The 23,543-nt window shown below is 45.5% G+C and overlaps 1 protein-coding gene across 2 annotated transcripts in view; it reads left to right on the forward strand.

The window, feature by feature from the left end:
- Positions 1–22,845, forward strand: part of UBAC2 (UBA domain containing 2) — a 165,250-nt gene extending 142,405 nt beyond the window's left edge. For both annotated transcript variants that reach the window (XM_081214650.1, XM_081214651.1), the window contains 2 exons: positions 10,635–10,757; positions 21,645–22,845. In XM_081214650.1, the coding sequence (XP_081070776.1) occupies positions 10,635–10,757; positions 21,645–21,752 (231 nt within the window). In that variant the 3' untranslated portion in view covers positions 21,753–22,845. The remainder of the gene's footprint in view (positions 1–10,634; positions 10,758–21,644) is intronic.
- The last annotated feature ends 698 nt before the right edge of the window (positions 22,846–23,543 follow it).

The raw sequence follows: 23,543 nt of genomic DNA on the forward strand, positions 1-23,543 counted from the left end.
AGAAAATCCCATAGAACTTATCTCAGCAATATGCTTTGCTGTGTATTTGTCCACGATTTAGTCACTCGGCAGATATTTCTTACGTACTTGAATATGCCAGGCGGCAGGCAAGGCTGGGTCTACAGAGAGAAGATGAATAATCTCAGCCTTCGTGGGGCTCGTCACCTGCTGTGAGGTTCCTACCAGGGAGCATGTCACTGAAGTGTAACGTACCGAGTGCTGTCCTTGCAGAGTGAGATGTGAGGGTACATGAGAGGAGCCGCTCACCTCGGACTCGGGGGGTAGAGAAGCCTTCCGGGCAGGAGTCGAGAACGTGAGGCCGGAGGGGTGAGGAGAACCACTGGAACGGTACACAGGAGGCTGGCAAGCCCTGGTGAGAAACCTGAACTGCATCCTAAAACCAGTAGGGACTTGAGTAGTATCAAAGAAGAATATCTACGATTATCTGAAAAGGCTCTTAATGTACTCCCATTTGTTTTCTAACTATATATCTATACGTGGCTAGATTTTTTTATATACATCAGAAGCCAGAGTAGCGTGTAACAGAATTGACCGCAGAAGCAGATACGAGAATCCAACTATATTCCGTTAAGTCACACAAAAGAGGTTTACAAAAATAGAAAATAATGACATTCTTCTCATTAATTATTTTTCTGTTTTGGAAAACATTTTTTTATAAAAGTATGTTACCAAGTAGTGATTTTTGCCATTGCTGTTAATGAAGAAAAAAAGTATTTTAAGATTAATGAAAAGGCAACGGGGAACCACTGAAGAGTTTTTAAGTAGAGAGGTGACGTGATGAGATTTGTATCTCAGGAAAATCACTCTGAAGCCATGCCCGCCCTTGATGGCGATCTAAAATAGGACAGTGAGAGTCAGGGTGGAGAGAAATGGATGGACTCCAAAGGTATTTAGGAGTTATAATTACCAGAGCCTGGTGAGCTGGCTTGTGCTGTGGAAGGACATTGATGTCATCCTCCAAGACTGGGGACAGAGGAAGAGGTACAGGGTTGACGATGAGTGTTGTGTGGGATGCTCTCCATTTGACACGTCTCTGGACCACCTAAGGGGAAGCGTCAGGAGAGCTGGTCGTGTGGCTCTGAGGGGCAGCACCTGGAGGGGGAAAGCGGGTAGGAGTCTCCACCACATGCAGGGAGACTAAAACCATGGGGACAGACGTGGAGAGAGAAGAGGAATAATCCTAACAGAACCTTAAGGGACACCAGCATATAAAGGACTCGAACCGGAGAAGGCATCTCTGAGGGGCGCTCAGGGTGTGACCAGATGGCTTGAAAGACCAAGAAAGTGTGATTCCACAGAAGCTAGAGAGGGGTGTCAGGAGGGGCACGGTAGGGCCCAGTGCAGCCAGGGGTCAGGGCGGGCGGACAGCGGATGAGGCACCACTGATCAAGCAGAGGGTGTTACGAGTAACCTGGAAGAAAAAGAAAAAGCAATTTAATGGTTAGGATACCAGACTGGGAGCTTCGAGAAGGCACAGACATTGTCTTAGTTCTCTTTTTAGCATCATGGCTTCAGGTACTACCAGGTACTTGAGCAGACACTCAATAATTCCGTTGATTTTACCTTAACTGATGCACCTGAAACAGTCTGGTCTCCTCTGCGTCTGAACTCCATGGTAGCCCGTACCCAGTGTAAATTGCTCACGTTAAATGTACAAGTAGGGCTTCCCTGGTGGCGCAGTGGTTGAGAGTCCGCCTGCCGATGCAGGGGACGCGGGTTCGTGCCCCAGTCCGGGAAGATCCCACATGCCGCGGAGCGGCTGGGTCCGTGCGCCATGGCCGCTGAGCCTGCGCATCTGGAGCCTGTGCTCCGCAACGGGAGAGGCCACAGCAGTGAGAAGCCCGCGTAACGCAAAAAAAAAAAAAAAAAAAAGTACAAGTATTTCCTTAGGGTCTGTGGCAGAACTTTCCGAACACTGTGTCACGGTCACAGATGGCCTGATGAGGTATTGACCCCCTCAGCCTTTGGGGCAGCTGGGAAGGGCCTGAAGCTGCCAGGCTGGTTGCATGCAGCTTTCTCTGTCCTGTGTGTCACACAAATGTATCTTTCTGTGTGTGCCATGATGTGGAAAATACTGGACAGCCATGGTCTATAGCAGGATTAGTAGTTCCTGTATAGGTGCCACCTCACCTCCTCTGTGCCCAAGGCAGGTATCACTAAGCAGTCATGTCACTGTTTCCTGATGAACCCATACCCTCCCCCAGAATCTTCCCGACATGGTCCGCAGGCAGCCACAGACAGTGCCGTGAAGGTGGCCCCGCCTGCTTTACAGTTCAAAACCTAGCACTCTGATAAAGGGTTTCAGATCACCAAAGATGGAGAATAAAGGATGCATTTTTTTTCCCCAGTGACTGACCTTTTAAAAATAAGATGAGGATGCTTTGGAAAGAATTTTAATTGTCCTAAACCATCACATTCATTGTGCCTGCTCTGTAATCATTCTGTGCTGGGGAGTCAGCTCAGGCTGCTCTGAGCTGAGAGCTGTGCTGGCCACCTGGGGAGTTTCATGCAAATCTTACCCCCAATGCAGCTCTCCAGGGTGCTATAGCCTAGCTGGGAAGACAAGAAATACCACTGTAAGATACAATGCAAATATTAGATAGTAATAATAGCTAATATATATGTAATAAGCTTTTAGAAGTTTTCAAGCTCTGTTTTAAATGCTTTACATATATTAACTCATTTATTTCTCATATCCTTATGAGGTGAGCGTAGTTATTATTCCCATAATACAGATGAGAAAACTGAGGTTCAGAGAAGTTAAAAAAAAATGAAGCCTAAGTTCACGTAATAAGTGGCAGAGCTGGGATTTGAACCCAGGTATTTTGGCTCTGGAGACTCCTCTCAGTCACTCAGCATCCTCTATTTTTCGTTCCTCTGTTATTTCTCCTTAGCATTGCTTTGGCCCTTGAAGTAGGAATAAACCCATTCTCAGTCCCCTGTCTTTGAACAGGCTGACAAAAATGCCTGGTTCTCCTCTCCGTTGTTGAAATCATCCTCATCCTCTAAAACTCCGCTAAGCCCCCATCCTCTTTGAAGTTCTACCCCGAGCTTTGGCTGTGCCCTTTAACTGATGCCTTGTGGCTTCCTTCCTGGTTATACACCATCTTGCCTGCTTCTGGCTTTTCCCTTTCTGGATGTCATGCCTTCCCCGAGGAGATCAGGAGCTCCACGGGAGCAAGGACCAGACCGTGCACCTTGCTCCTCTCTCCCGTGGGAGCTGCAAGTGCCCCCAGAGGACCCTGGGGGGCTCTTCTGACCAGGCTTCTCGGTATAGACACTGCCTGACCTGATCGTCCCTTCAGAAACCCACCGAGGCCTTTAGAGGTGGAGTTCTACTCCATGTGAGTTCCACTTGATGAACCGTTAACAAAAGTTTACTGCTCTCAGTTGGAAAATTAGTTGTTTATTAATTTTCACAAGAAATTTTACTTCATTTGTAAATCTCCTTACAACTAATAACATAAAATGGCTGTTCAAAATGCAAGCTGTTTCCTTCTTCCTCTTTTGAATATGTGGTTATTGCTTTTGAAGAAGACAAAGTGAAGGAAGCGTTTCCTGTTTGCAGAGGCTCACGCTGAACCTACAGAAAGAGCAGATTAGTGTCAAAACATCCCAGAACCTAGAGCTCCTGTAACTTTCTGCTTTTTAAGCACTTTTTTACTATCACCGCTTGGGGTTTAGTTTTGTTTTGCCTACTCTTTCACTCTCACTGCCTTTGAAGAATAAAATGTTAACAGAATCAGCCAAAGGTTCATTCCTCTTCCCACCGTTCCGTAGCAGGTGTGTCGGGTCTGATGCTTTTGTATGGTATCCACTCCCGGTGCGTGTTTGTATCTTCACCACCTGTGAGTGTATATCAAGCCTTCTCAGCCTGGACACTGTGGGCATTTTGGTCCAGGCCATCCTTTGTCGCGGGGTCTGTCCTGTGCCTTATAGGATGTTTAGCAGCATCCGTGGCCTCTACTCGCTAAATACCAACAGCACCACGATCCTGTCCCCAACCTCCCACCCCCAACCCAAGACAACCAAAAATGCCTCGACATAGCCAAATAGCCCCTGGGAAGCAGAATCACCACAAATATATATATATATATATATTTATATTTATATTTATATTTATATACTATGTATATGTAAACTATCCATAAAATAGTTTAAATAGTATACTATTCTAAATATTTTTTAATTTATGTAATGGCATTGTATATACATATTCTTATATAACATTCTTTGTTCATTGTATTTTTGAGATTTATCCATTAGGTCCTAGTTCATTTATTCTAGCTGCACATATATAATAGAACCACTTAATAATTTATTTCCCTCTTTAGGGACAGTTGAATTTTTTACATTTGCTTACTTAATATTATAATCAGTGCTTCACAGAATATCCTCATAAATGCCCCATTAGGCACTCATAGCTCCCTAGAGATGAAATTCCTAGATCATAGAACATCCTCAGTTTTACTAGATCTTGACACATTGTTCTCTAAAATGTTTGTGCCAATTTAAACTCTCATCAACAATATATGGAGTTCCTATTTCCTTCACATCATCCGTATCCTTGGTATTGTTAGACGTTTTATTTTTGCCAGTCTTACAGGTATGAAATGACTTATTGCTGTTTTAATTTGCATTTCCTAATGCTAGTGGGGTTGAACATCTTTTCTTATGTTTATTGACTCACGGTTTCCTCTTCTGTAAATTATTTATTCATATACATTTATTCATATACGTCCGCTTTTCTCTGGTATTATTTATTTTTTCTCATTGATTCTTTACATATTCTGGATACTGTTTTGTCAGTTATATGTTACAAACATTTTCTCTTAATTTGTACTTTGCCTTCTAGCTTTATTTTTTTTAATCATACAAAAATTCTTGTTTGTAGTAATTGTTAGCAATCCTTTTTTATGATTGATCCTTTATATTTTTGTTTTAGAAATCCTTTCCTATCCCAGCAACATAAAGAATGTCTCTTATTTCTTCTAAAATTTTTAACAGTTTAGCTTTCCAGATTTAAATCTTTAATCTATGGGGTTTATTTTATTTTATTTTTATATTTAGTCATCTTGGCTGGTTTAATCACATTGTTGTTGTTGTTTATTTTTTGGCTGCACGACGCGGTGTGTGGGATCTTAGTTCCCCTACCAGGGATCGAACCTTGCACCCCCTGCATTGGAAGAACGGAGTCGTAACCACTGGACCACCAGGGAAGTCCCTGTGGGGTTTATTATAAAATAAATTTGTTTTTGTATACGATATGAAGTAAAAGTCAAATTTTATCTCTTTTTTTAAATTAATTTATTTATTTGGCCATGCCGCACAGCATGTGGGATCCTGGTTCCCCAGGGATCCTAGTTCCCCAGTCAGGGATCGAACCCATGCCCCCTGCATTGGAGGTACAGAGTCCCAACCACTGGACCGCCAGGGAGGTCCTCTCTTTTTCCATCTCTATAACCATTTGTCCTAGTACTGTTCATTAAGTGGTGTGTCTTTTTCCTGCTGACTTACAATGTTTCCTCCATCATATACCAAGTGCCCGTGTTTACTTTTGATTTGTTGACTGTCTCTCCTGTTTCTTTGACCTATTTACCTATCATGTGCTAATACCGTCCTACTTTAATTCTCGTAGTCTAACAGTAAGTCCTAATAACTAGTAGAATAAAAACCCCTCCCTTATACTTCTTGAAAATATTCAGGTCTAGTTTTGACCCTTGAGGTTGTCTCGTTCAACCAAACACACGCACACACATACACACATGTGCGCGCGCATGCACACACTTGTGAATTTTGAATATAATACCCATTAGGAATAGGTTTAGCTCCATATGACAGAAAACAAAATCACAGAAACCTAAACAAGGCAGAAGTTTGTCTCGAGTAAAAGAAGTCAGACGTTGATAGCCCCGAGCTGGTGGGGCCCCTGCACGAAGTTGTGCCCCGAGGCTCCTTTTCTCTGGCTCTTGCCCTGTCCTCAGCCCGCCTGGGCTCCTGGAAGGAGGAGGAAACAATGAAGAAGGGTGCATCCCTCCCTTTAAGATCTCTCTGGAGCGGGGTGGGGGAAGGATGGATTGGGAGTTTGAGATTAGCGGATGCAAACTAATTTATATAAGATGGATAAACAACAAGGTCCTACTGTAGAGCACAGGGAACTATATTCAATATCCTGTAATAAACCATAATGGAAAAGAATATGAAAAAGTGTATATGTGTAACTGAATCACTTTACTGTACAGCAGAAATTAACACAACATTGTAAATCAACCACACTTCAATAAGATAAATTTTTTTAAATTTTTAACTCATTTAAAAGAAATAAAGAGATCTCTTCTGGAGGTCCCAGATGCCCTTTTTGCTTGCATACCAATGGCAGAACTGAGTCCTCGTGGGGGAAGCTGAGAAATGTACTAACTGTGCGTAACCCCCCCCCCCAAAAAAGTCCTATTTTTAAAGGAAAGGGAATGTGGATATTGAAAGTCAACCAGCAGTCTCTGCTACAGCCTGGAATTGGCAGAGTGTGAAAAGGTGACAGTATTGAGTCTTCCAGGCAGGAATGTGCTGTCTTTCCACTTATTTCGGTCTTCTGATATCCTTCAGTCAAGTTTACCATTTTTCATAGAGATCTTGCAAATTTTTTGTTAGATTTAATTCCTAAGTACCTAATGGTTTTTATTTCTCTTTGTAAATAGGAATTTTTTGCACTTATACTTTCTCAGTGATCACAAGCAAGGAATGTTACCGTTTTTTTTTATTTTGTACTCATTGGTTCTCATTTTCTAGGTAGACAGTCGTCCCGTGTGATGACAGTTTCTCCCTTTCCATCCTCCTGCCTTTTCTTTCACAAGTGGTTGGTTTCATCCTCATTATGCCATGACTCGTGTTGAATGCAAGTGGTGATAAGACGCATTCTTGTCTCTTCATCAAGTTTTATTAAACTATTTTTATATCTGTTGAGTGTGAGCCTTTGGTTTTCCTCCTTTAATCTGTTAATGTGTGAATTACATGACTATATTTTCTAAGATTCCTGAGATAAATCCTAATGTAGTACATCATAATGGATAAGATGATGATCTTTTTTGAACATGGTTGGATTGAGTTTGCTAATCTTTTATTTAGGATTATTGCATCTGTCCGTAAATGAAAAATAGATTGTTTTATAATTCTTCTTTCTCATAATAGCCTTCTCTGATTTTTGGAAACAGCGTTATATGGCCTCAAAAAATTAGGTGGGGAGCACTTCTTCTTTTCTATTCTCTAAAACAACTTGTGTAAGATGGCAGGTCCTCAAATTTTTCATAGACTTCACCTGTAGATTTTTGGTAGGTAGATTTTTAAGTATTATTTCAATTACATTAATGGCTAAAAGTCTAATCAGGTTTTCTATTTCTTTGTGTAACTTTCTATTGAAGTATAACATACAGAAAAGTTAGCATTATATAAAAGTAATCATACAAATGTACTTTTTGGTGTTTATTTTATTTAACATTTTATTTGAGAGATTTAGCCATATTGTTGCATACAATTGTAGTTTGTTCATTTGAACTGCTATTTAATACTATATCATGTGAATATACTATAATGTATCCATTCTACTTAATGGGCATTTGGGTAGTTTCCAGTCTTTGAGGTTTACAAACAACACTGCTGAGAACGTTCTGGTCCCTGCCCTTGGTGAACGTGTGTTTGCAGTTATGTTGTCCAGGAGTGGAACTTGCTGAGGTATCCATGTATGTGCAGCTTTAGTCAATGTTCCTGAACAATTTTTAAAACTGATTACCAATTTCTATTCCTTCTTGAGTTTTGGCGAGTTATATTTTTCTAGAAAATTGTCTATTTCATCAAAGTTATTAGCACAAATAAAGTATTCTTATTTAATATCTGTCATTATCTTCCTTGTGTTATTCCTAATATAATTTGTGCTTCTTTCTTTGTCTTTTCACTAAGCATCAGGTTTATTCATTTTATTTGACTTTTTCAACAGTCAGCATTGGGTTTTCATTGATTCCTTCTGTTGTGTCTCTGTTTCCCACTTTATTAACATTTGCTCTGTACTTCGTTCTTACCAATTTCTTTAGACCATTGTTACCTTCTCTAACTTCTTAAATTGTATTTAACTGTTTAATTTTCAGTCTTCATTTTCTTTAAGCTCAATATTTTAAAATTCCATCAACTACTTAATTATATCCCACAAACTTTGATTGGTAGTAGTCTCAATTTTATTCACTTTTAGAGATCTTCTAACTTCGATTATGATTTTTCATTTTTGATCTCAAATATGTGCATTTTTGTTTGTTTTATATTAATTATAATTTTGATATTTATTTTTAGTTGCATTGTAGTCAGAGAATATAGTCTGTCTAATATTTATATTTTGGTATTTGCAGACATTTCATATAGGACTTAGTGCACTGTCACTTTTTTAATAAATAATTTACTTATAACAGAAAAGAATGTATATTCTCTAAAAATTGAGTGCAGGCTATATATGTCCGTCGAGACAAACTTGTTATTTATGTTCTATATTGTTACTAATTGTCTGTCTGCTTGATCTGTCAGTATATGCTAAAAATTAACTATATGTCTAGATGTTTCCACTTCACTTGTAATTTTGTTAAACTTTACTTTCTGTATTTTGATGCCGTCATGTTATATATAAATAATATCAATGTATCTTAGTGGTTTTATCCCTAATAATGCCTCTTTTGCCCTTGAGGTCTATTGATATGACGTGAATATAGCAACATCAGTTTGCTTTAATATTTCTTTTTCCATCTGTTTACATCAACTTGTCTATGTCTTTATATTTTCAGTTTGTCTGTTGTTGGGTTGGGGGGAATGGGAGAGATTTCAAAATTGACAGTCTCAGCCTTTCAGCTTGTGAGTTTGTCAATGTATATTTAGTGTGATCATTAATATATTTGAATTTATTTCTACCAGTATCTCTCCAGAACAGTTTTGCATAATATCTCTATTTTTAGTTTCCCTATTTTTTAAAAAAACTATCTTTTTTTATAGTGTCCTATTCCTTTTTTTTAACTCCTTCTGTATCTCAGTCATCTTAAAACTTCTAACTTTATAGTTTTTTTCAGAATGTTGTAAATTTAAGTCCTTGGGGATCTAATCCTCCTATTTATTGTACACACTGACTCTTGCTCATGATGGGTTTTTTTCCTCATGGGTTTTGTAGTTTGGGGTCCGAGTCTTCCCCCACTGGAGCTGTATCTATGAATCCCATCTAATTCATCTATTTCCAGGATGAGAGAGTGTCTCTCCAGAATAACTTTAGATTTGCTTCTGCTTGGCTCCTTAGGTGTATCCATCTCCAATCCCAGGACGAATTTTATGTACTTTTCGATGGGTTCTTAGAGCAGATATGTGGTGTAACTTGAACCCCAAATCTCCCTGCAGTTCTCACCTCTCAGGCAGACCGAGATTCCTGCTCCCTCCCTCAGGAAGATCTGCTCTTTGGTTGGTTTTTCTCTCATCCTCTCTCACTGATGGTGCTGCCATTTGAGGCTGTGCCTTTAAGGAGGTAATGAGCTTAAAGTCACTGCCTCTTTCAGTCCCAAGGCCTCCTCTCCTGAACCCAAATAGGTGATAAAACCCAAGTAGCTCTGGATTAGCAGGTTGTGCTCCCCCTCGCACCCCATCCTCTCTTCTTTACTGCCCTGGTTTTCCAGAGCTTGTTTCTGGCACCTTGGGGCCTCCATCTTCCCTTTATGTTCAGCTGTGCATATGAAATATTTTTAAATTTTATCTAGCATGTTTAGGTATTATAATTTTCCTATATTATAATAGGAAAAATTTTAGGTTTTCTCAGTCTCTAAATCTTCCAGAACTAGAAGACGTCCAGAAACAGATTTAAGTTGATAAATTTAAAAGGTGGCATATAGGTAAAAAACGTCAATTTTTTAAAAGCATCATGCAGCGCACATTTTTTCTTCACATAGTGGCTTTTTTTCATTGATGACATAGAAAAGGCAAAGGATGACGTCACCACCAATGTGAAGTTATCCATAAAGCCACACAGAGGACAGGTGTGAACCTCTTGTCCCTGCGTGTAAGGTTTACCTTTACATTCCCGAGCCTGTCCCCCAACCTGGGTTTTATCTCCACCTGCAGTCTCCCTCCGTGGACCTTGCTCAGAATTTACTCAAATTTTAAAAAAGAACAAGAACAGGGAGAAGAGCTGGAGGAGAAGGGGAGGGAGCAACATTTTAAAGAGCTGCTGAAGGAAGCTCCAGGTTTCTGGTTGCCTGCCCTGAATTAGCCTCCACTCGTGTCTTCCTGAGTCCAGCGGAGTTGGGACAGTGTCGGTGGGGACACCACGGGGCTGAGGTTAGGAGTGACTGCATGTGTCTTCCACTGCCTTCTGGAGTCAAATTGAACAAATTCCTTTGGCAGTTCCTGCTACCTTCTTTTCTCTCTGTGCACCTACTGCAGGCTGCCGATTTTAGCCTATTGATTCAGCTCGCACACAGCAGGTCCATCTGACATTTTATTTCCCGTCTGCAGCCGTGACTGCATTGCAGGAGAAAGCTCTTTAGTGCGTTACCATGTTTCTGCTCCTCCCCTGTCTGATCGCTGTGCATTGAATCTCTTTTTAGGGAGGAATGATCAACTGGAACCGTCTTTTCCCTCCTCTACGTCAGCGACGAAACGTAAACTATCAGGATGGTCGGCAGTCTGAGCAGCAAGCATCCCCTCCTCTAGAGGTTTCGGAGGAGCAGGTAATCAGTAACACCTGGTACTTACCCTAAACCCATGCTTCACACTCCAAGCAGTTTTGGTGAACGAGACTTGAAAGAAATCAAGCATATAAATACAAAGATTTTGATACCAGGTCAACCACCACCTACACCAGTGATAGATACATGGGCCCTTTATTGGCTACTGTGGTTCTTATGAGTTTGAGGAAGGCATAATTTGAAAAAAAATGCATTGTGATCACTTATTTTTAAATCTGTGATATTTCATGTTTACTGAAGTTGGTTCACTACGCAGGCTGGGAGAGAGGGAGGCAGGAGGACAGGGAGCTTCTCTGTTTGTATGGTTTTCACTTAGGAACCAAGTGAATGTTCTACCTACTGAAAAAGCAAATCAGCAATGGGGACGATCATAAAACTAAAAGGAAACTGAAATAAATGTTCCAGCTGTATCTTAAGTGAATAAGATAATCAAAAGGGAGAGGGAAAATTAATTTCGGTAACTTTTGAACATAATATGCCCTCTTAGAAAAAAAAAAAAGAACTGCAAACCTCAAACTCTTCATGGGTTTATTTTTCATGGTGGTATGAGTACAGCAATTCTGAAGTTATATTGTATGTATTGTAGATTAGAGGAAACGGGGAAATAGGATGATCTAAAGGGACAGGATGTATGCAGCTTAATCTCCGGTGGCTCAGGAAAAATAAATGGGAGTGTGTGTGTGTGTGTGTGAGTGTGTGTGTGTGTGTGTGTGTGTGTGTGTGTGTAGACAGAAAGCAACTGTGGCAAAGTAATAATTGGTGAATGTGGATGAAGAGTAATTGGGTTCTTTGTGCTCTTCTTGAAATTTTTCTAGAAGTTTGTAATTATTTCACACTGGAAAGTTTCTGAAAATCTAAGCTAGTAGGTTGAGAGCACTTCAGTAACAACCCTTTTAAATTTCATACTGCAAATGTTGCTTTCTTCTCATAAAAGCAAATCAAGGTCAGTGTTTCATAGCAAGTCACTCCATGCACTTTCCCCATCCCCTGTTCCCAGAGCCAACAAAAGCCAGTCCTACCCAAGGTACTCGGTCTCTATGTATCCTGACTTTTTCTGGAACTCAGGAGGGGCTTCTGGGCAGGGCCCCCACTGGCACCTCTGGGTTAGGCCACCACAAGTGAGAGAAACCAAGGGAATATGCCTGACGAGCTGACCCAACCCCTCGCCCTTAACTTCTCAGCTCAGACCCATCCTTTGAGCAACTCGTTAGGGTTGAGAGATAGATTAAGGAACCATAGTTCTCTTCCACCTCCATTAGTGAATTTCCAAAACGCTGTTAGCCCCACGATTAGAAAATAAAGCCGAGCAACTCAGCATTTGTAAGGCATTTATAATAACAGATTAAAAAATAAACTAATACTCTCAAATTCAGGTGACAAGAAATAAAGTTCTGTTATATTACTGTTTCCTTGATAGAACCCAGGTCACATCCCTAACAACAGAGCAGCCGTTAACGATAGAAAGTATTTAAAGGTGAAATAGTTCTTAGTTTTGACACTTGAGAGAAAAAAACTGTCAAAAAATGATAACAAGGTGAATGTGTGTAACTGAAGTCTTTAGCGTTTTTGTTTTTAATGAATCACTCTCCTTGATCCTCCCAGAATGATGAGAGCGAGGTTAACACAATGTCGGTATCAGTTCTAAATATCATTTACTTCTTCTTGGCTCTGTTATGAAAAGATGTAAATACATGAGAGGTTGTTTTTAACATGCTTCCTTATTCATTGACCTTTCTAAATCTTGTCTTTCCTATTTCTTGATTATCCAAAAATGGCCTTACAGACTGCCCTGCAGTAAGATACGGAGGCCCCCTCAACATTACTTCTGTAGACTCTCAGTAGTTTTTGTGGTAGGTGCTCGAGAGACTGTAAAAGAGAAGAAAGATGTTGTTCTTAGCTCAAGACATTTACAGTAATATTTACAAGTGTATAGTTACATATAATCCCTTGGTTAGTTGGAGGCTAGACACTGTCTAAAATATTATTTCGGGCTTCCCTGGTGGCACAGTGGTTGGGAATCCGCCTGCCAATGCAGGGGACGCGGGTTCGGGTCCTGATCCGGGAGGATCCCACGTACCATAGAGCAGCTGGGCCCATTCTCCACAACTGCTGAGGCTGCACTCTGGAGCCCACACTCCATGGCGGGAGGGCCCCCCCCAGTGAGAGGCCCCGCGCACCGCGACGAGGGGTGACCCCCGCTCATGGCAACTGGAGAAGGCCCACGTGCGGCGGTGAGGACCCAATCGGCCATAAATAAATAAATAAATAAATAAATTTTTAAAAATTATTTGTTAGTAACATTAAGGTAGTTTGAATTAACAAAACCTTTTTTTGTTTGTTTGTTTGAGGTATGCCGGCCTCTCACTGTTGTGGCCTCTCCCGTTGTGGAGCACAGGCTCCGGATGCGCAGGCTCAGCGGCCATGGCTCACGGGCCCAGCCGCTCCGCGGCCCGTGGGATCCTCCTGGACCAGGGCACGAACCCGTGTCCCCTGCATCGGCAGGCGGACTCCCAACCACTGCGCCACCAGGGAAGCCCCAACAAAACCTTTTTATGCTTATTTTTCAATTAGATGTGCTGTACTTTATTTAAACATCAGTCATGTGATTTTAATGCATTTAAGAAACAGTAATTTTCTAAACCAAGGAAAAGAGAAATGATTATTTGAGTTTTTTCTGATGTGAGCAAATACTTCAGGAATTTTAGTGAGAGTTATTTAAGATAGGAAATGTAGTCCATCTATTTTGAAAACAAAGAACATTCTAAGAAAGAATGTGCATCCCCCGTTAAGTCTAGTAAGACTCTAGCATACGGCCATAGAAATGTTTGCCACTTTTTCTACTATTGCTATTAAGTTTCTGGATTTTTAGTTCTTCACGATCCACTCCTACTATTTTTCAACAAGCACCTTTGCCAGTTCATCACCCCTTGCAGATGCCACCCCAAATCCTACTAGTATCTTAAAAATAAGTGTATGCATTATTGCGTTTCTGTCTCTTTTTATTTTTTTCTTCTTAACCAGGGATTTTCATATTACACCCATACACAAAATTAACAAATAATGAAATTTTGTCATATTGGCCTCAATTTTTTTGTTTTAACTCAAAAGGGAAAAAAACTTCCCAAGTTTGTCTCTCTTGAGCCCTCCCCAAGCTTAGAAGGTGTCCCTTCAGTTTATGCTTAATGGGACGCACAGGTGAAATCGGACAAGGAAGTTAGACAGGACTCACTGAGCCAATGCTGGCATTCAACGAAAGGAGGACAAGCATGGACTTCACAAATGTTGACTTCCTCGCTTCCAGTCACGTCTCCCCTTCCTTGTAGTCAGCCAGCAGTTATCAGCTGTCCGCTCTGCCCAGTCTAACCCCTGGGCTAGGTTCTTGAACTGCGGAGATAGGTAGGGCAAGCGATTCCTGCCTGCACGTGGTGCAGAGCCCAGTGTGGAGCCAGGCTCAGGGGCAGCTCTTGCCAACCGTAATCAAATCTTGCGATGCTGCTGAAGGATTGCCAGTGTGGGAGGGCGGGGGGCAGTGCTCTTTGTAAAGATGGGGCCTGGTGAAAAGCACATCAGATCGGGGGAAGCGCAGGTGGGTGAGGTGAGAGCGGAGAGTGACTGCGGGGGCAGGGGCCTCACGTGGGGAAGAGGTAAGGAGGCTTCCCAGTGGTCCTCAGCGGGGCATGGACCTCTGCTTCCGTGCTGTGGGCATTAGGAACAACGCAGGATTTTAAACAGGGAATCCCATTGTTGGATTTCCCTGGAGGACGGACTCGACGTGAAAGAAGGGGCATGTTATGCTCATAACCACGTATGTAATGTCTTCCATCCCTGCCCAGGGAACATGTTACAGTGCAGGTGCTTATGAGACTCTTGCCCACTCGAGGTATGGTACCACTTCGTACGTTTATAATACGTGAGACGCGTCATGTGGATTCCATTCATGTCCTCTGAAATATCCATCGGCCCAAGAGAGATGGCACACAGACACTCTCAGTCATGGCGGGTACGTAGCGAAATGTATTCAGTATGAGCGAATCTAAATCTCAGTGAGTCTCTCTTCTCATCTCCGGAGTCCTCACCACTGCCTCTGACAAACCTATCTAAACTCCAAAATGCTCACCTTATGAAAACTTAGTGCTTCTGCTCTGAGTATCTGGACCACAGTGAGTTGGGTGTTGGTATAGAGACGCCCATGTCATCTGGTTCCCTGGCGGATGGTGCGCTCCATGAGGGCCTGTACCATCTCCTCAGCGTTTCCCTCCTGACACAGAGCTTGACACACAGCAGGTGCCCCAGTGGTGGTTAGAGCAGGGCTGAACGTGAAGGTGTGGTTCTTTTTCAAAAGAACACTTTTTTTCACTTAAAAATGTGTTAGAGGGTGGTCCTTCGTCAGACCTTTCCACCTCTAATCTCTAGTGCTAGTGTTAGAACGTGTTATCCATTAGAATGAAATATTGGGTGGCAATCAAATAAACCAGCTTTCGGGGGTGCCTAATTCTGCTGAGTACTGAAAGATGTAAGCAAAGGAGCCCCCCCAGCCTGTAGCCAGGGCCTTCTCAGGACTAAACCCTGAAGCAAGCAGGAGAATACAAAGATGAGGGGCCGCTGAGCCACCTGCGGCTGGGCGGGAGCATAAGATAAGCAGGTACAGTCCACTCAGCCAACCGTGTGATCACAGGGGTTCAGCAGTTCCAAGGAGGAGAGAGGGAGTCAGCTGATAGGGAATGAGGGTGGCACTGACCCACAGGGGTCTGGCATTGAGCTTGCCCTGATTGGTGACAAATGACAGCTATAATGAGGGCAGGGAAGGGCAAGCCTACCTCCCAGGGCCTCTCTGGGGTCACTCCTCCCGGCAGGGTGCACACATGGCCTGGGAAGCGGCCAGCCACCATGGGCAGCCCACAGAGGACTGGTCGGGACTACCTTTCAGGTGGGTGTTGTTTTCTGCAAGAGTCAGAATTTGGGAAGTAAGAACCCCAAAAACGATTTGTTTTTGACACCCTTAGCTAAAGGGAAGTAAAGAAAACCACAGTCTTCTTTGAACAAAACAAGCAAAGGAGTGTTTCAAACTGAGAGGAATTGCTCTAAATCTCATTGGAATGAATGTCCTACTTCACTTGTGTCAAAGAGTAGTAGAATGTTAAAGTGGGGTTTTATTCATTTTCTTGAGTAAGAATTACCTTGAGGTAGGAGGGGCACAAGTTCCAGCCATAGAGGATTAAAAACAAAAAGAAAAAGGAAAGGAAAACCAGTCCAGATTTGTCTCCTTTCTCTATAGGTTTCTTTTCTTGTTTGGTGAGCTCTCTCCTTGGGAAGCATATTTCCACCTCGTCCTCCTTTGCAGCACTGCCAGGTGACAGTGACAGGGCTCTCCCACAGCGCCCGCTCCTGTCCCAGCTCCCAGACCTCGGGCCGGCCTCAGGGGTCGCTGACGAAGAGCAGCTGTTAGAGTCGGAGGTCACCGCAGAGGGACCTTGTGCAAGTGTGTTTCCCTCCCGGTGAGGAGGCTGAGCTACAGTTTCAGTGCCGGCCGCTCCCTGCCGTCCTGTCCCTCTGATCTTGCCGCTGGGAAGTTGCATTTTCAATCGTAAGAAACAGGCCTTGGAGATGTGATATTTGAGTCACTTGAGATTTTATGAGTAAGTGATGGGGAAAATGGGAAAAGCATCACATCCTCTTTGGAAAATAACCCAGCTACACCTGGTTTCTAAAAGAAGTTAGAGAAAAGGATCGTTCAAGTTTTTAGGCTAGAAACCAAGATGAACCCTATTCTGATGTTTTGTGGTGAGTATTTTTAGACAGAAACTTTCCTGCGATGCACAGGCAGGAGGAGGAAGGTACCTACGGGGCTGGAATAGAGAAGGAATGTTGAAGGAGATGCGTTTCAGAAGGTTCTCCAGACTGCCGCAGACCCACCAGCGCGGCACTGACTGACGTGCTCTTGACTCTGCTGTCTTCCTATCCGCCTTCTTTCGGGCTGTGGCCACCTTAGTTTTGTTAGGCCAATTCTTGTTTACACAATTTAAACGCTAGAAACAGGTAGCAAAGGTCCCTTGCTTTGTTGTTCAGCGTGGCTGTCTTCAGCCATGGCGGGAGGTGTGCGTGTGGGTGTGCTTGGCTGTGGACCGGTGTGGAATCAGGTCCCTGTCATCTGGGGACACGGGCCTCTCCCTGGATGCCAGTGACCCTGGTCCTAGGAGACGGGGTGGTGGTGGCCCTTCTGCTCCAGGACTCCCTCCAGCCACTCTGAAAACAAGCCTGTGTTTGATCTTGTGAAAGACACGTCAGTTCTTTGACCAATGAAGGGTATAAAACTAGCAAAGTAGAAACAGTTCAAGTGAGTGCTAAAAACAAAACCCGAGGGCAGTTTTGTCATGTCGGAGGCTCTGAGGGAGTGATCCTCCACGCCCAGCCCAATGGCTTCTCAGATCATTCTCAGGACAGAATGGTCACAAGAGGTAACCCTTACTGAGCACCTGTTATGTGCCGGTCACCATTCTAGGCCTTTCACACCTGTCTCTCCTACCCTCAAAGCTGTGAGGAAGCTGGGAGCCCGAGGCTCTAGTCCCCGGCCTGGGACCACACAGTGACTCCGCAGAGCCCCCTCTGCCACCTGGTGGGGTCCCCACCTCCCAGCAGCTGAGGCTGGGGCGCTTCTCTAACAGCTGCCAGCTCCCCTGTGGTTTTATTTTAAGGAATTGTGAACCTCTAGAACCTATCCATGTCTTGCTTACACGACCGCAGGTCTGCGTGGCCTCAGTCTTCTCTTGCTACTGTTGAGCACGGGAGTTCCCACATCATGTGCTAAATAAAGCTTCACACTCAGACGGTTACGAAACACACAAGGGTTGTGCAAGTCAGGCGCCGATGAACACGGAGGACCACGACGGTGATTCTCAGTGTCCACCACGGGGGCTGCAGCTCTCTGCTGCGGCCCTTACCGTCCTGGCCGTGAGCTGCTGAGCCCCCGAGGAGGGGCAACAGTGGGAGGCACAGCCCCCTGCCTGGCTGCGGCCGCCCCAGCCAGCGCTGTCCTCTGCAGGATGTCGGGGCAGCCGGGAAACACCGTCGGAGCCCCTCTCTCTGTCCTTCTTCTGGTTTTCTGATCGTTATCCTCATACCCACGCCCGAGCACGCCATTTCATTTTTTGTAGATGTTTACAGTTTTGGACACTAAAGGAAACTTACAGATGCCCTCTCTTCCTGTGCTTGTTCAGTTTTTAAATAGCGTTAACACTATTTCTACTTTGTGAGCTTTGTCATCTGGTCAGAGTACCAGGTCATTCAGCAGTGAAAATCCTCTAATCACACTCGTCTTCTCACCCCTGAAGAAATGCAAAAGGCTCCAAAGTCAGTTTTAGGCAAAGGGCTGTGATGGCCACTCAGCCACTGCCTGCACAGAACAGCAAACATCCTTTTCAGCGGAGACCTGTGAAAAACCCAGCTGAGCTGTCAAAGCCAGTGAGGAATGTGTGGTTGTGTGTCTGAAGAGAGAGTGAACCCGGAGGAAGCCTTGTGTGCAGAGAACGCGTTTCTCCTCACGCCAGACATCACCCCCTCAGGCGTGGCCCGGCCAGCGCTTTTTCCTCGGGGCCACAGTGCCATGGCTGCCCTGCTCTGTGTGTGCAGCAACCCGTGCTCAGCATCTCCTGGATTTCGGACCAGACTCGGAGTCGGTGGAGAGAGAACTCCAGTACAGGTGGAAGCTGTGGCCGGCAGCCCCGCCCGGTACCAGCGCCGGGGCGAGGCTCACACGGCATCAGCTCCAGGTTATGAATCGTAAATTGCCAAACAGGTGGATTTGTTCCTCTCGGCTGGGCGCAAAGGAGCAGCCAGGCGTTAGCTATGCTTGAAGTACTAGAGGTGACAGCGAGTGTAGCATTTGCCGCATTGCTCACCGTCCTTGAGAGCGGCCACATCGTTGGCCCGTGGCGTCATGTCCGTGGGTGACAGAGACAAGGCAGGCAGAGCTGCCCACCCCCTCACTGGCCACGTTCACTCCACTAAAGAGAGTGGTCCTTAACTGGAAGTGACTGGAATAAACATCGTAAAAGGCCATTTCAGTCCAGGAGTGTATGAAGTAGCCTGGCCAGAGTACCCAGACCAGTGAGTTGGTCTCTCCCTGTTGACGCACATCCAGCAGGTGCCCGAGTGCCACTCAGTGTGAAATGACCCCAAGGAAAGGCAAGAGTGTGGATTCTGATCAATGAACGGCAAAACTGATGTGTCACGTGTGGCAAGAGCCTGAAATAGATTATCGAGGAGATACTTGTGAGAGGTAAAGAGCCTTGTGGTCTGAAGGCACCAAACTGATCCTGTTGACACAGGATGCCACCAAGACATTTGCACTTCTCGCCACGTCGGGAGAGATGTTAGTGACATTGCAACAGATAATAATACGAAGTTTGAAACTGGCTAAAATTCAAAAAACCTGTTGATGAGCCCCTTGGATAGAAAGGGGAGGGCTCTGGTGAGTTCTGGGCCCTGTCTTTGACCTTGTCTGCTTGGCATTTTAACTTCAGTGACGTTGTAGAGCTTAGCAAGTGTGCTAATCAGATGTGGGGATGATAGAGTTTGAGGGAGCTAACACAGGAAACAACAGAATTTAAGCCGACAATAGTTTTGGTTGGCTAGAAAACGATCAGAGGATGTTCGACAGAGATGCTCCCAATCCCTGGAAGAACAGATACAAACTTACTCGGAGGCCCAGCTTGAGCGCATTTCACTCAGGGTTTATAGCAGGCCCGCTAACTCACCAGCTACACACTCGGGACATATGTACACGCACACACATGCATGCACACCCACTGTGCCAAGGGCTGGGATGGCACCGTCTAGCCGCCCTCTGCCCTGGGCAGACCATGCCAGCAGTACCATATTCTGCAGCAGCACAAATGGACGAGGGCTGGAAGGGGAGGGGCAGGCTGGAAAGTGCTGGATTCTGAAACACAGGGGTGAACGGAGGCAGCCAGGGCCCTTACAGTATGGTGGTAAGGAGAAGCTGTCGACCCTAAGTCACAGCCGGGAGGAGCACAGGACAGAGGCCGGTGGGACCGCGAGACCCCTACTCTGGGTTTCTCCTCGGCTGGGAAACAGGGGAAAGGGCCACGGGCCGCGAGGTCAGTGGATGAAGACGAGTTATCAGGCCAAGGGCAAAGGGGAGAGCCTCCCAGCAGAGGACACACCGGCAGCAAAGGTGGGAGACACGGAGCCACAGGGCCTGGGACCGACCAGGAGCTGCGTGCCTGCAGAGGTGGGGAGGCCACTCGAGCGCCTCGTGCAGAGAAAGGATTGGGGCTGTTTCCTGTGGCTTCAAAAGGCAAATTAGGGCCTTTGAAGTCCCATGGCGGTAACTAGTTAGACTCAGATTCGGCTCCCTTGAGGAAGAGCTTTCCATCCCGGCCAGTGAGTGAAGAAGTGTTCCTGAGACTCCCGAAAGGGCCACTTTTGCCCAGAGCAGGAGGTGGAAGCAGGGATCCCTGCCGTGCTGCCCACGCTGGCAGTCAGTCAGTCCACTACCCCGGAAGTTGAGCTGGAAGTCGGCGGTCTCCTCCCCCAGGCCGGCCCTGAGGAGGCGTGTGTGGAGGTGGAGAACTGGAATGAGTTCCTTAGAGGGAGGACCCTCACTGGGTGCTTTTTTTTTAATCCTAGTCTTAACGACCCACTGATGAGGGATCAGAGCGTCAGTTTCAAAAACAGCAGCTAGAACCCCAGCTTCTGAAAAGTGGGCCGTCTCCTCCCAGCCGGTTAGCCTCTCCCTAAGGCCCCCTGAGGGACGAGGAGTCGGGGTCTCAGTCACCCCTGCGGCCACCCGCTTGCCCCGCCTGCCCTCGCCCTCCCGTGCACGCCCCCCTCAGCTGGGGGGAAGGAGAGGCCGCGGCGCTCTGACCACTGGGGAGCCCCAGGGCATCGCGTTCTACCGGAAGGAAGGTTAGAAGTGGTGACGCAGTCCCCAGCCCCTTGTCAACTCACACCTCGTTGGAAATCTCAACATTTGTAAGAGTATCACTTTTCACTATATATTATTGCAAATGTAGTATATTTCAAAATAAGTAAAAAAAAAAACAAAACACCTGCGGCTAGTCCAGGGTCATAAATGTTTTTACGATACATTTTAAAAGTGGGAAAACAGGTTACGAATAAACTGTAGTAACACTGCCTGTTTTGACCTTGGAGACTGCCTGTATGTAGAAGTACAGTTTGAAACCTCTACATTCACAGATTTCGGGATTTGTGGTCAGAAAGATGGAGGCCTTGACCTCCCTGCCCTCGGTGGCTTTAGCTGCCTCCTCCGCGCGGTTCTGCCCGGGCTTTGCCCGCTCTGCGCGGCTGCTGCCCGCAGGCCAGCGGGGACGCCGGGGACGCTGCACCTGCCGTGAGACGCCGGGGGTGGGGGCTCCCCAAGGCCGTGCTCTGCCTGAGCCAAGCCAGGAACTTAACGGCGCGTGTACCCTCGGAGCCCGCCAGCCTCAGGACGCCTGCGGCTTGGATAAGCTCTTCCTCGGGAGTCAAATTCGACCCTGAAGGAGTGTGGCTGGTGCAGACCTGCTTCCCAGGCCCCGCGCCGCAGCTCGGCCGCCCTCTGCTCATCCTGGCAGGTCACTGACCCTCGGAGGCCTCCTTCCTCGTCTCTAAAGTGAGGACTCAGTGAGGAAATGCGTACTTATCGGCTGTATGTAGTGAGCACCGTAAAAGGTGAGCCGGTTGTAATTTTATAAGCATCAGATTCCACACTGAAATGAAAACCAGTTGTGGTGTTGTTGTTCTTTAATCTGTCCTACAGAACTCACACGAGGAACATTTGGGGGCTGGTGGGTCCGTGGCAGTGTCGTCAGCCTCATCAGGCTTTTCTGGTTTTGTTTCTGTTTTCAGGTTGCCCGGCTCATGGAGATGGGATTTTCCAGAGGTGACGCTTTGGAAGCCCTGAGAGCTTCAAATAATGACCTTAACGTGGCCACCAACTTCCTGCTGCAGCACTGACGGTCCCAGCGGACAGCACAGGGGCTGGCGGGCTGCTGACCCCAGCGGTGCCATCCCGCTACCGGCTCAGCCCCGGGACCCGGCACTCTCTGGCGAGATGTCCTCGCTGTCCTCCTGAGCAAAGGGTGGTCCCTGCTGCTCCCTCCCTTAATTCCAAGATCATTACCTTTAAGTATCCAAAATAAGTTTGCCATTAAGGTAGCATGTATTTTCTATCTTTATTTTTTTATGGAGTATTTTCCTTGGTTTGGAGAATTAATCTCCCATTCCTAATGTGTTTAAAATGCATTAAAATTGCAGATTTCTGCAAGCAGTTGAATAGCACTCCGGATGGGAAATTACTGCTATTGTCATATTCTTTTTACTATAATGCATCTTCCTACATTATATCTGTTCATAAGTGCCGGAAAGGGGACTGTTACTCAGAAAGGAACTGTCAAATTTTCTTTATGGACTTTTTTCATTGCTTTTTTTTTTTTTCCCCCTCAAATTTGCTTTCAAACCCCAGGTGGCTGTTCAGGGTCCCCACTCCCTAGGGATGAGCAGTTCATCTCTGCCGCACGCAGAGTTGGCCAGACCCGGCCAATGAGGGAGAGACAGGGAACTGAACCCTCTTCCGCCTGTTCCAGCCCGCTCCAGTCTAGGGGGTTTTTCCCAACTACTCCCTGCTTCCATTAAAAAACAACGATAATAATCAGGTACCGATTCGAGGTTCTGGAATACTCCATGAAACTTAACTGGAGTTAATTTTGCTTAGAATATCCACAGTTAGCCACTGAGGCTAGGAGTAAAAATGGGACAAAGAGAAGAGCGGGCTCTGTGGAGCAGTACGGGGTGTCCTAGCTACAGGGCCAGCCCCTCTGGAGTCAGGTTCCACCTGGCCCTGGGGTAATCCGATACCAGCCTGAGGCAGGGTAGACTGACCCCACCGTGGGGAGGAGGGGGTGGCCAGAGCAGATGAGGCTGAAAAGATCTAAAGCAAGATTTAAGGAAACTTGCAACTCTTGTGTTCTGCAAAGCCAGCGGGAGTGTTGCAAACTGATGCAAATTTAGACATGCGTGGTACTTACAATAAAGTTTTTAATGTGTTTTACTTTTTGGTGTTTCCTTATTAGACTTACCTAAATAAAACTTCGTTGTAGTCTGTACTATTCTTTACCATCCAAACAAAAAAAAAAATTTTTTTTATCAGACCGCTCATCTTTCTTCAGAAGATTTGGGTGCTTTCTTTGAAGTGAGAGGCACCCTTTGATTCCTTTAAGTAGGACTGGCCCTGTGAGTGAGTGCAAGTGAGGCCCCATTCCGAGGCTTGTTGGGGCCGTCAGGCTGCTCAGAATGGGGCCTGAGGTGAGTTTCTGGGAGCCTAGCTGGTCCCAAGCACAGGCCCTGACTTGATCTGAGTGTCCCCATCTCAGGTGTAAGGACAGTTGACAGTGATGGGACGTCCTTGACCACGGTCACTGGCAGGGCATGACTAGAGGGCCGAAGAGTGTGGATTTGTGTATGACCTCTGCAGCAAATCTAAAGCCACCCTCTGGGCTTCCAGTGCAAAAAAGAGCAACCATATCCAAAAACACACTATCTCCTGAGTTCCTTCTCACCTCCAGAGAGCGCCTAGTGAAGCGAAATCAAACCAGAGGCAAAACTCTCACTCGAGACTTTTCACTGCTTCTCTCCCAGAGGATGGGGAGCCGAGGGCCCCCTGTTGGGATCACAGGGTGGGGCGTAAAGAGGATTCCCCACCCCAAGTTCTTGTTTGTTTTCTTGTCAGGATTCCCTCCTAATGAGAGA

Source organism: Mesoplodon bidens (genome assembly GCF_964165515.1).
Source record: "Mesoplodon bidens genome assembly, chromosome: 17".
Lineage (NCBI taxonomy): Eukaryota > Metazoa > Chordata > Mammalia > Artiodactyla > Ziphiidae > Mesoplodon > Mesoplodon bidens.